General features: G+C 55.9%; 1 protein-coding gene across 1 annotated transcript in view; it reads right to left on the bottom strand.

Moving 5' to 3' along the window:
* The window catches only part of IGSF21 (immunoglobin superfamily member 21), a 258,358-nt gene extending 246,555 nt beyond the window's left edge, over nucleotides 1-11,803 (bottom strand). The window contains exon 1 of the mRNA XM_037881422.2: nucleotides 11,211-11,803. Within this exon, the coding sequence (XP_037737350.1) occupies nucleotides 11,211-11,274 (64 nt within the window). The 5' untranslated portion in view covers nucleotides 11,275-11,803. The remainder of the gene's footprint in view (nucleotides 1-11,210) is intronic.
* Between the last annotated feature and the right edge of the window lie 841 nt (nucleotides 11,804-12,644).

The raw sequence follows: 12,644 nt of genomic DNA, 5'->3' as shown, positions 1-12,644 counted from the left end.
AAGAGGATGGATCTAGACTGTTCTCAGTGGTAGCAGATGACAGAACAAGGAGTAATGGTCTCAAGTTGCAGTGGGGGACGTTTAGGTTGGGTATTAGGAAAAACTTTTTCACTAGGAGGGTGGTGAAACACTGGAATGCGTTACCTAGGGAGGTGGTGGAATCTCCTTCCTTAGAAGTTTTTAAGGTCAGGCTTGACAAACCTGGGGCTGGGATGATTTAGTTGGGGATTGGTCCTGCTTTGAGCAGGGGGTGGACTAGATGACCTCCTGAGGTCCCTTCCAACCCTTCCAATTCTATGATTCTATAATTCATTCTTATGTAAAAGAAAAAACAGGCTGCTCTGGAGAAGCAGCGTAAGTGACAGTTTGCAATTCCAGGCCAGTTCTCAATACAACACAGGGCCAAGAACTGGAACCTGGGAAGAGTGGATCAATAAACCAGCTAGACCACTACGTATTCCGATGAAGACTGGACCATGTACTTAGAGCACTAGCCTAGGTCTTGGGAGACAGGGGTGCAAGTCTCTGCTCTGCCACAGACCTGATGTGTGATTTTAAGCATGTCACTTAGGCCCCAATTCCCCTTCTGAGGTAACTCTGATGTTTCAAGCTTTCTGGATAGGTGTGGAAACATTTCTAGTCTGAATACTCACCTGAAGAGATATCCATGGCTGGACTGGCAACATTCTCTCTTCCCACCAAACCAACATGATTCAGTGTGAATATTTTATACTGGGGAACCCTTTCCCTCCATATCTGCACGGTGAGTTGGTGGTTTCTATTGGCATGAATCTTCAGAGCTTGGGGGAGGGAGGGCATATTTCCCAAGCTCTACATCTACACTGAAACTTCACCTTGCCTGACTACCTAGCTGCAGTGCAGGATGCAAATACCAGGTAGACGGTCACCAAACACAGAACTGGGGACCAGGAAGTAGGCACAAAGCTGGGGGCACTTGGGAGGTTCACACCAAGGGGGAGTTGGCAGAGCAACCCGCACAACAGAGGGGAGACAGAAACAAGGAGGAACTTCCTGTCCCAGTGTCCAAACTACAAGGCATTTCCTCCGAGTGCTAAAAGACTTTCCATTAAAAGCAATAAGGAAATGTGGGGCCTAATCCTAGGAGAAGGGAGTCGAGAGAGAGACACACGCTTTGCACTGCAGCAACCTGCCGCCAACTCGGAAGTGGACAGCGTATGACAAACGGTCACGGGAGAAAGCCCCCAAACGATACAAAGAAGCCATAGCTCAAGCAGATGCTTGATGGACTGTAACCACTTCTGACAGGGGCCCGGTGGCTCTGGCCCCCTTCTCCGTTTTGGCAACATGCAGCTAGATTGTTCCCATTCGAGTATCTTCCTTGGCATGACATTTGTCAACTGGAGGCAGAGTGTCTTCAGTGACTGACAAGGGGAGTTGTTTGAGGAAAGGGGACGGGGTAGAAAAAAGGGGCACACACCAGTGGGAGATTATGGAGCAAGGCATGCAGGGAAGCGAGGGTGCTTTCTCTGCACACGCATACAAACACACTCTTTGCAACGTCGCTCCCCGGGGAAGATCTTTTTTAAATAAGGTGGTTGCAGATCAAGAGAAGGAATTGCAGAAGAGAAATATTCCGGCTCGGCCGCTACAGATACACACGGATAGTCCTGGGGCTAGGGAACAGCACAACTGGCTCGTGCAAGCCAACCAGGATGTACGTGCACAGGCTGTGTATCCCCATGCTGCCCGTGCTCAGGCCGCTCGCCCCTCTCAGCCTGCGGCCTTTGGAAAGTAGAGGCAGGGCTGGGACCCCCGGGACCCAGCACTGCCCCACTGCCCTCTCTCATCCTAGAAATGCCTCTGTGCTATCCGCGAATGGCCACAGACTCTCAGGTCACTCCGGGCTTGCAAGCATCCAGCCAGCTGGTGCCAGAGGGTGGCATCAGGATGGCAGAGAAGTCTGGGCTGGATTGCCCCATCCCATGAGGAGTTCCCTGCCAAGGAGGTATGTGTGGAGGAGGTCTCTGGACTCCATGGGACAGGGGATCAATGGGGATGGGTCCCTGTCCCCAAGAACTGCCAGTACAGGAGCTGCCCCGCATGAATACGCTCCCCAGAGGCTTTTACGGGCCCCTCTCCTCTCTTTGCTGCACGGCTGCTGTTGGCAGAGACTCTGCAGCTGGTCGGTAGCAGCCATAGTACTCAAGAGGCACCGATACGCTGAGCCAGGATCTTCTCCTCGGTTCCATTGACCCAGCCCCATACTGGGGAGCTGAAGTCTGGCCCTTTAAAGTACAGCCAGCCAGGCTCGTCTCAAACCTTTCTGCAGGACACTTCGGACTGGACTCAAAGGATACGTGGAAGGCTGGATTAACCAGGATGGATGGCTAAAATCTCTCTCTCCCGCACCAAACCCTTCAGTGCGCAGTGGAAATGGCCGGACTCGGAGGATCCAGGAGAGCATCCTTGACCTTCTCAGAGACGCCTCCCTCCTGCAGAATTAACCTCTCCTGTGCCAGGCTGTCAGGGCCAGAAGGCTGCAGAAGGCCTTTGCCCCCAAGACAGAAAGGCCTGGGAACCTGCAGAGCCTGTTCATGGAGAACTGGTGCAGGTTGCCCTGCTTTGGTCCTGCAGGACCAGCTGCTGTGGAGTTGGTGCCAACGGTGCAAATCTTGCAGACACTCTTACCTAACAGGAGTGAAGGGACAGCAAGTGACAGTGGGACCACAGGATCAGGAGGGTGTCTACACAGACGACCAGCAAGTCCTGGTAGAAGCTGCCTGACCTCCAGAGCAGAGTATCTGGAGGGGGCATGAATGCATCTGGGGAGGGGCAACCTCACTGGAGGTTGGAGAGCCCATTTCTTGGGGTACATGGAATTTCTACTTAGCCCTGTTCGTTGAGTGGACCTGGAGAAAATGAGGAACCTAGTTTGGGGGGGATGTGAGGGGCTCAGCGGGGTTACAAGCTGGGGGCAGGCTGCTCCACTCCAGTACTGGACACGCACCGGCCTCTCGGCATGTAACGCTGGCCTCTGTACATACAGATCTCCCCCCTACACCTCTGCCTGCTGCATCACTTCTTGTTAACGAGCGAGCCCACTGGCTAAGCGGTATATTTTCCTGCCAGACGGCAGCTCCTCTGGGACTACCGGATTCCTCTCCACCCTCACAAACAGAGCTTGTCTCTCTCATTAGTCTGGGATTCCTGGCTCCCGAATAAATATAAGCTCAAAAGGACCAATTCACCATAAATCAGAGCTATCCACGAGGTAAGGTTTTGTCCAATTTGTTCCCGGCTTATTGCTTGCCCTGCAACGCAACGCCCCGCCCCATCAGAACGGCAGCAATTTGCACCCGCTTTGTAAGTATTTGCACTGGTGATCACACAAGATGTAGGTTAGCCATGGACTAGGCTCTCTGGCCCAGACCCTCAAAGGTATTTAGGATGGAAGTGAGGAGTCTAACTACCTTTGAGGGTATTCATGTCTGCAGCTGTCCTGGCCAGAGCGAGGTGACAATCTGCAAATATTTCCCGGGAACGTACATGACTTTCTGACGTTCAAGTGACTTTGCTAGACGGTCCATGGGCACCAAACACTGCCAAAGAAAAGGAGCTTATTGGCAGGAGCATTTGAGGAAACTGCATATTTTGAGCCAACCTTGCAGAATACGGACACAAAGGGAATTTCAGAGATTTCAGAAGCCTAATAGACTCGTGTTCATTCTAGGAGGGGACAAACACACACCAGGCCTGTCCAATCAAACCAGCTCAAATGTTGACTATCAAATAGAGTGACTTGCTTGCAAATGATCGATAGGCTGAGAATTATTTGCAGAAATTATAACGGACAAATGAAGACAAAAATCACTCTGTTTGGGACCAATTTGCAAACAGAAAAAGAGGTAAAAGTCAATAAATAATGTTGTCCCTAGTGAATTATTTCCCCAGATCTATCCCAGACCTTAAAGTGCAACAAGAAAAACAACGGTTTAAATCAGTGATACTCAGACCTCAGTGGTTCAGTAGCCAAATTAGCGATCAACATTACCCAAAGAGCCGCAGCAGTGTGAATTCATTGTTTCATTTACTATAGTATGTTATTCTCACAGCAAAATGACTGACCAAGTATTATTATATCAACTACAATTGGTTAACAACACAGTAAAAGCACCCTAATTGGTTAATAACTTAGATCCGTTAATAATTAAATCACACAGTGTTTTAGGATCAGGTGCTGCAAAGAGCGGTAGGAGACACATTAAAAAGCCACTTGCAGCTCTCAAGCCTCAGTCTGGTATCCCTAATTTATATTCTTGTAGTGCCTAGAGGCCAAAACTGAGGTCAGGGAACCATTGCGCCAGGTGCTGGACACAAAGATGGCGACCGACAGCCCCTGCCCTGAAGAGCCACCAATCGAAATAGACAAGGCAGACAAACAGTGGGAGGGGACACAGGACAGGGAGTGGGAAAGTGACTTGCCCCAGGGTCATGGAGTAGGCTGGTTTTAGAGCCAGGATTGTCTGCACAAACACTGAGCTTGCAGCCAGCTTGGGTGTAAGTCTACCCCGCACTAACCTGTTGCACACGGAGTGTCCGGGTGGACCCGGTTCCCTAGTGAACTTTGATATACTCTGCTTTGAAGCAGATTAAAGCAAACGAGGGCACTTTAAGTGTGCAACAGCAAGGTCCACATGGATACTTAATGTGGGGTAGAGTCACACCCCAGCTCTCCAAACCAAGGGCTGATCTACAAGAGAAAGTTAGGTCTGTCCACCTATGTCACTAGGGGGTGTGAAAAATTCACCCACCCCCACAAGACATAGTTAAGCTGACCTAAGCCCCTGTGCAGAGAGCAGTAGGTGGACGGAAGAATTCTTCCACGACCTAGCTACCACTTCTCGGAGAGGTGGATTTACTAGCGAAAGGAGGGGTTCTTCCGTCGCTGTAGTCAGCATCTACACTGAGGCACTACAGTGGTGCTGTGCCACTGGAGTGTTTCTAGTGTAGACATGTGTGACGAAGTGGGGGATTGTCTTGTTTTTTCCTTGTTTTCCAATGGTTTGCATGCAGGGGGGGCGGGACTCAGTTTCCCTGGGTGTTACTGGTTTAACGAGGTGATGGGAGAGGGAGTCTGTTGTTACAGAGGACCGGTGAGGGAACTTGGGACCCCAGCCAATGGCCTGGAGAATGGATACCCCAGCGACTGGGAGGCCCAGCTCAGGAGTTGCAGCCGGTTCTGGCCAGTGAGAGGACAATGGATTGTGAAGAGAGGACCCGGTGACCTAACCAGCCAGAGGACAGAAGAGGGGAGAGGAGGCCCAGGAGACCCTGTTTACCTGGAGAGAAGACAATGGACAAAGGTGCAGCTTGGGGCTGGTGATATCAGCTGCCCAGCTGGGAAGCAGGGGGGCTCTCTGCTGGGGAGAGAGAGCAGGCAGAGCCCACCTGGATGCGGGGGAGACTTGGATGTCCTGTGCTGAGGGAGGCCAGGCCTGAGAGTTTCCTATGCTGTGTTCAAATGCTTAATAAACCCTCCTGTTCAGGGGTGGCTCTACCAATTTTCCATACCCAAGCCGCTGAATTGCCACCACCGCAACAGTGCCGGGGCTGCCACCGAATTCCCGCCGCGCCCAGAAGAGCAGCAGAGCTGCTGCCGAATTGCTGCCGTGGGACACGGACTGCCGCCCCGTTCTGAATGCCGCCCCCAGCACCGGCTTGGAAAGCGGGTGCCTGGAGCCGGCCCTGCTCCGGTTTTACACCGGCTGAGTGTCACTCCAGTCTAGAGAGCAGGGTTGCATTATTCCCTCTGGGAGAGGAGGCCCTGGGGGTCCAGAGCGAGTGGACTCCCTGAGGGGGCCCACGGCGAGAAACAGGTGTGCTAAGGCTCGGAGAGGTGCGGCTCCAAGAGGTGGAGGGGTTTAACCCCCGAGAGAGAGTGGACCCCCGAGAAGGGCTGTCTCACTGAAGGGGGTTCCCCCCACAGACCGCATGGGGCCAAGGGTGGGCACGACCTGTGAGTCCGTGGCAACATGCCCTAAGGGTTCATGCAGACAAGCCCGAAGTCTCCTGACCGCAATTTAGTGTCCCACGGGTCCATGCTACCTCCTGAAGCGATTAGGGTTTTCTTGTAGCCATTGCTGCTCTTTCTCCAGCACAGAGATGGCCTCAATGGTTTTCTCTCTCACACAGACACACTTTTCTGCTTTTCCCCCCTAGCTTATGAACTCTCATCCTGCTGTCAGAGGATGCTCTGAAGGGCTGGAGCGAATCTCAGCCCCACCCCGCTCCCAACCATTAAACAAAGCTCCCGGCTGCAGTTGTCTATGGTGCACCCTACCGCAACCCACATGTGCACTGGGGTCTCCTTCTCCAGGTAGGAGAATCCTGCACTGACATTTCCACTGCATCACATGGGGCTGGCTGACATGGCCTCCAGCCATTCCCCTGAGCCACAAGCCCAGATTGTCAAGTTTACTTCACTTAGGAGGCTCCATTTGGGCTGGAATCCTGGGCCAAGAGACTCAGAGGCAACAGAGAGGCCCTTAGGTGGCTTTACTGCCTCAGTGCAGCATGGTTTGTAGCCAGGGCAAACACAATCTGCAAGCAAGATCCTTCCCAAAGACACATTTATTTATTGTTTGTACTGTGGTAGCACCAAGAAGCCAAATCAGGGATCGGGCCCTGTTGTGCAAGGTACAGTACAAACATATGACAGAAAGCCAGCCCTGTCCCAATGATCTGACAAGGTGTCAGAGAAGAGACAGTAGGTGGGTACAGACAGATGGGGGCAGTGCAAACTGGGAGGATTGAGAGCAGCATGACAAACAGCATTCACAGCACACCAGTTGCCTAGCTTTGTTGGGGTTTTTAAAATTTGTTGCATCGGAAGAGAGAGGCCCAGCAGTTATGTCATTAGCTGGAGACCTGGGTTCAGTTCCTAGCTCTGCCTCGAGCTCCCTGCAAGTCCCTCTAAGCCTCAGTTTCCCCATCTATTATGTCCTAAGGGATAATAGCACTTCCCTCCCTCACAGGGCATGGTGAAGTGCTCAGACACCGTAACGGCGGACCTTTCACCAGTGCTAAGGTCCCTAAACGATAACTGAGAAGTGCATTGAAAAAGCGTGCCCCAGTCCCACTCTCCGCCCCAATCCAATACAAAGCAGGGGCCTAAGAGTGTGTCTCTCAGAGAAGTTACTGGACCCTGGCTAGGCCTGAATCTCTCCTGCCCTGCACCTTTCAGAGCTTACAAAGCGAGCATTAAATTGCACTAAATCTGCATTCTCTGGTCACTCCCCTGGGCTGGGGGTGGGGGGCAGCATTTAACACCCCCATTACACTGCTGCAGAGGGGTCCTACCCTGACTCTGGACACCACTGCAGCTCCTACGTGCCAACTCTGGGCATACAGGGAACACCACGCCCGTGGATCTCCTGAGCAGGGAATCTCCCTAGTGCAAGGGGGATTCCCTGGAGGTATAAAGCCAGCAACCAGCCCCACACTGCTCCTCCTTGGAGGCCTTGTGGCATGCTGTCCATGTGGCTGGAAGGGGAGGGAGGAGAGGTGGCCAGTCCGTACTGCACTCTGGCTGAACTGGGCAGCTGGGAGCTCCTTGGAGAGACGCCGCGGGTGAGGTAAGTCAGAGCAGCCCCTGGGCCTGGTCTACGTTATACCAGAAACTGCGCAAGTCCCTGGCAGCCTCCAGAACCCAGGAAGTGCCAAGATGGCACAGAGCTACCCTGTGCTGTGCTGAGCCGAGCAAATGGACTTTAAACAAAGAAGAAACAGCCCCTGTGGGTCAATCGTGACGCTGTGTGGAAAATAAATACCTCGCTCCCAGTAACGCTTGGATGCTGTAGCTGACAGCAGCCTTCCTTGTGGGTGTAAAGTACATCACAAAAGAAAACCTGCAGTCCTCTTTTTCCCCCCAGGTGTTCTCCGGTGCTTTCCAAACCCCAATAAAGCACAACTCCCTTCTCCTGGCCAGGTTTTGATGGACACTTTCCTTTCACCTCTCCCAAATGCCGATCAGACCGTAGCCACCTGAGCCCAGACGGCAGGTGACTTCAATGAAAGCTAGAGAAGAGGTATGTGGAGGGCGAGATCACTCATGGTGTGAGAACCGGGTCACTGTCTGCAGGCCACAGCCGGGGAAACGCCATTAGAGGATAAAAGAAGATCAAACCAGAAGCCAAAATAAACTCAGCACTGAGCAAATAAACCGGCCTCCCCTCTTCTGGGTCCAAGTAATGTTAAAGGGAGGCCCTGCTGTGACAGCCCAGTGCTGAATGGGGCCGGCTGAGGTCAAAGTATTTCTCTGGGTTGCTACAGATCTTCCAGGGTAGGTCGGGACAGGAGTAAGAGGCCAGGTCAGGCAGTTTGACCACAGCTAAGGAAGCCGGACAAGTGGCAGAGGCGAATGGGGCTCCCCTCCCCGCTGCCGTCCCCAGTGCACCGGTGAAGGGTTGGGACGTGAGGCCCAGGTAGGAGCCTCAGCATAACAGCTGGATGTGCTGGGCAGGCTTCTCCCTTCTTCCCTGTACAGCTGGGCACGCCGGGTATTCGCAGTTAGCTCGGACCCTCTTGGCTTCCTCCCCCAGCTCTGAAGAGCTCAGAGGCTTCAAAGCCTGAAGTTGCCCCAGTAAAACCCTTCGCCCACCGTGTCTCCCTCCTGCCCCAGACCCAACATGGCTACACCACCGCTGCAAACGTGCTTGGTAACACGCATCAAATGCTACCCTAGCCAACGGGCAGCCAGTAGATCCCAGCCCCCCTCCTCCCCCAGGGCCACCTGCCGGCTCCAGCCAGGTGTGCCCCGCTTACACTGGGGCGGTATCCCAGTCTGGCCAGCCCCATAGCTCTGGGAAATGCACCCTCCCTACACACACTGGGTATCACAGGTAACAAACCAGCCATGCAGGCAGCCTCTGGCACAGCCAGGCGTCCTGCCGGGGGATCTCCGGCTAACGCGCTAGCCGCGCCTTGCCTTGCCATAGGGGGACGCTGCACCGCGCCTTGCAAAGCCCCCTCCAGTGTCGGGCCCAGCCAGCCGCCTGGGCTGACTCGCTCGGCCGATGGCAGAGGGCAAGCCCCCCACCCGCACTGGGAAGCGCCGCGCCGAGCTGGAGGCAGATGAAACGGCTTCCTGGCTATTAAATTTTCACCATCCCGGGGCCCGCTTGAAAGAAGAAGGTCCCAGCCCAGCCGGGCTTCTATTATTCAAACCCCTCTTCCCAGAACAAAGCGGCCGGCCTGGCCCCGAGAGAGGCGGGGGGGGGGGGGCGCAGACCGAATTGCTGTGTGAACCCAGCCGAGCCGCTTGCGGGTCCCGCCGGAGTTTGCAAACTTAGCCAGGCTGGCTGGCAGCCCGCGCCAGAAGCGGCCTCTGCCGGCTGCCAAGGGCGCCCCCTCTCGGATCTGGGCGAGCATCGCCGCAGCCGGTGTCCCCCAAAAGCGCATCTCCAGCAGGGCCGGGGGCGCTCCCCGGGCGGCTCCCCCCCCCCCCCCCCCCCGGGCGACATACACCGGGGAGAGCAGCATTGAGCCAGCAAGGCTCCAGCTCCCGCCTAGCGCCCTGCCAGGGCCCCCAGAGGAACCCAGCGAGGAGACACCCCCCGGCTCACCCCCAGCGGCCGAGCCACCCCGGGCAGGGGACACACGAGCCTTCTTTGTCAAGCGCATTCTCCGGTCCATGGACCCGGCATCTCCATGGACCGGGCGGCTCCAGGGGGACCGGACGGGTCCCCCCCCCCCCAGCTGTGCCGGGAGGGTTCTGCTTCCCTGCTACCAGGATAGCCTTCAGCCTGGGGGCTCACTGGACGTGCCCCCCCCCGAGGCGCTGGGTATTGCACAGGAGAGGTTGCACGTTTCCCCGCGATCGCATTGCAGACACCCCGGCCCCAGCGTAGGGCTGGTTTTGTTTTTTTAAAAACAAACAAACAAACAAACAAACAAAAAACACCCCGACCGAGCAGCGGGCAAATCGGCCACCTGAACCCCCCCCCAGCCTCTTCCCAGCCGGAGCCAAGGAGGAAGCTCCGCAGCGTGGCAGGGCAGCTGAGCCCACGGAAAGGGCTGGTTGAGATTTAAAAGCCTCTTGCCCTGGGCTGACACCGGTTAGTTCCCCCTCCCCCGCCGCTCCTTTTAGGCGGAAAGGAAAAGGGGGTGTGAAGGGGCGGAGGATTGCAGGGGGAGGGGGGCGCTGCTGCCAGCCCCACTCTCAGACCCGATTGCCAGCCCCCAGGCCAAGCCTTTTTGCTCCCATCCCTTTAAGCCGAACTCAATCCGGATTGTTCGCCAGAGGTTTACACGCCTAACAGGTGCCGCTCCGGAGTGGGAGCTGTTGCTAGAGCAGAAAGCCAGCTCCCCTTGCTGGGGTTCCGTTCTCTACCCTGAGTGGCGGGCTCTGCGCACCAGCTATTTCTCTGCGACCCCCACTTTGTAAATCACTCGGGCGGGTTTGACTTCCACGCACGCAGAGTTGGCGGCGGCGGTTGTGTTTGCACAGGACGAACCCCGGCCCCCGGCTCATCAGCCGCAATCGGCGGGTTATTATTTGTAACGAGCACTCCACAATGCGCCGTGATTGTCGCTCCTCTTCCCACCGGGGAGCGACTGGCAGCGCGAGAGACCTGCCTTCTGCACCCGCCAGCCGAAGCGGAGGGAAAGGGCTGGCATGAAACAACGCCCCCACCCCAAAACCCCAACGAGCCCCCCCTGTGCAGCCCCCCCGGCCCCAACGAAACCACCCCCCCGTGCAGCCCCCCAAACCCCAACGAAACCACCCCCGCCGTGCAGCTCCCCTCGCCCCCAAACCCCAACGAAACCACCCCCCCCGTGCAGCCCCCCTCGCCCCCAAACCCCAACGAAACCACCCCCCCCGTGCAGCCCCCCTCGCCCCCAAACCCCAACGAAACCACCCCCCCCCGTGCAGCCCCCCTCGCCCCCAAACCCCAACGAAACCAAAACACTGTTCGCCTAAGGGAAGGGCTGCACAGAGAGAGACTACCCAGGAAAGTATCCAAGAACCAGAGCAAGTGCGTTACAAAATTAAGCCGGGGGGCAGATCCTCCCCTGGAGCTAAATACTTCGCTCCGATTTACCCCAGCAAGCCCATAGGTTTGATTGGAGCCACTCTGATTTACACCAGCTGGGGAACCTGACCCCCCCCCCCTTCTTTCCTTTCGGGGTTGGAATCAAAGCCCCCCGGGGGGGGGGGGGTCACTCACCCAGCACCGCATCCAGAAGGTCCCAAAGTAGAAAGCAAAGGAGCAGGTAGTTCATCTTTCGCATGTTGCCCCCCGGAAAAAAAACTCCATCTGGTTCAGAAGCGCCCCAGCTTTCCGCAGGGCGATCCGGAGAGGGGCATGGGAGGGCTGGGGACGACGGGACAGCGACGTGGGTCAAACATCGCGGCCCGCTGGAGTCCGGGGTGGCGGGGGGAGGAAGAGGAAGGAGGAGGGGATCGAAGGGGGGGGAGAGGGGGGAGGCAGAGCCCGAATCAAGCAGGAGACGCTGCACCTGGGTGGCGCGCCCGCCTCTGTCTCTCGTTGCGCGCAGGCTGCCCGAGGAATCCAAATCAGCTGCCCGAGTTTTGGAGGAAATCTCCACTCCGCTCCCCTTCCGCTCCCTCTCCGGCGTGTGCGTATCAGACAGACTTTTCTCTAATCCTCCCTGGCTTCTGCGCTCCCGTCCTTTAAGCCGATTTATTGCAGCAAGAGAGTCACGGCAGAGATCACCCTCCCCCCTGCTTTCCCCACGTCCCCCACCCTCGGCTGCTGCTTAACCCTTTCCCGGCTTGCAAAAAATACAGATCTCCCCCGGCTCAGCCTCCCCGGTCAGCGCCCGTGGCTGGCACGGGCCAGGCGCGCAGATGGAGAGCCAGGCACGGGTAGCGGAGAGCCAGAGATTAGCGAGCCCCGGGGCGCTCCAGTGAAAATTGTGCCAGCAGTTTCCGTTCTAATCCCCTTCTTTGCAGGGTTTGGTAAATAACCTCCCCCTCCCCAGGACTCACGCTGCCAAGAGCCCCGAATTCCTCAATGCATCGGTTCAATGGCCCCTTTGATTTGAAGTTGCGAACTGGGCCAGCGTGCAGCAATCCACTGGGGTTTCTTAAAGGTGGCCCTTGCCCTGCACTCCCCGGCCTCACACAATGAGCCCAGGGCTTTATTTTTATTTTAGAAAAAGTGTGTTCTTTAAGGGGGGTGGTGCCTAGTAGTTGGGGGGGGGAGTCTGGGAGACAGAACTCCTGGGTTCCATGCCCAGCTGTGGGAAGAGACTGGGGTCAAGAAAAGGGAAGCTGGGCTCCTGAATTGCAGATCTAGTTCTTGCACTGTGGCCTAGTGGTTAGAGCAGGGGGAAGCAGGCCTGCTGGGCTCTATTGCTAGCCCTTCAGAGTCTGTGGTCTACAGTAGAACAGGGGGCTAGAAGCTAGGGGCCCAGGTTCCGTTCTTGCAAGCGGGAGGGAATTAAGAATCTAGTGCACCAGAGAAGGGGAAAGCCAGAAGCAGAAATCCTGGGTTCTATCCCCTGCTCTTGAGGCAGCGTGGCCTGCTCCTGTGAGCTGCAGGGCTGGGTAGCAGAATTCCTGGAGTCTGTTATTATTGTGCATAGCTGGTCAGGAAATGATTTTTTCTTCCCCAGTGAAAAACTCTGAAGAGAAC

The sequence above is a fragment of the Chelonia mydas genome, chromosome 18 (genome assembly GCF_015237465.2).
Source record: "Chelonia mydas isolate rCheMyd1 chromosome 18, rCheMyd1.pri.v2, whole genome shotgun sequence".
Lineage (NCBI taxonomy): Eukaryota > Metazoa > Chordata > Testudines > Cheloniidae > Chelonia > Chelonia mydas.
Note: the sequence above shows the minus strand (reverse complement) of the source record. Positions and strands in the feature narration are given on the sequence as shown.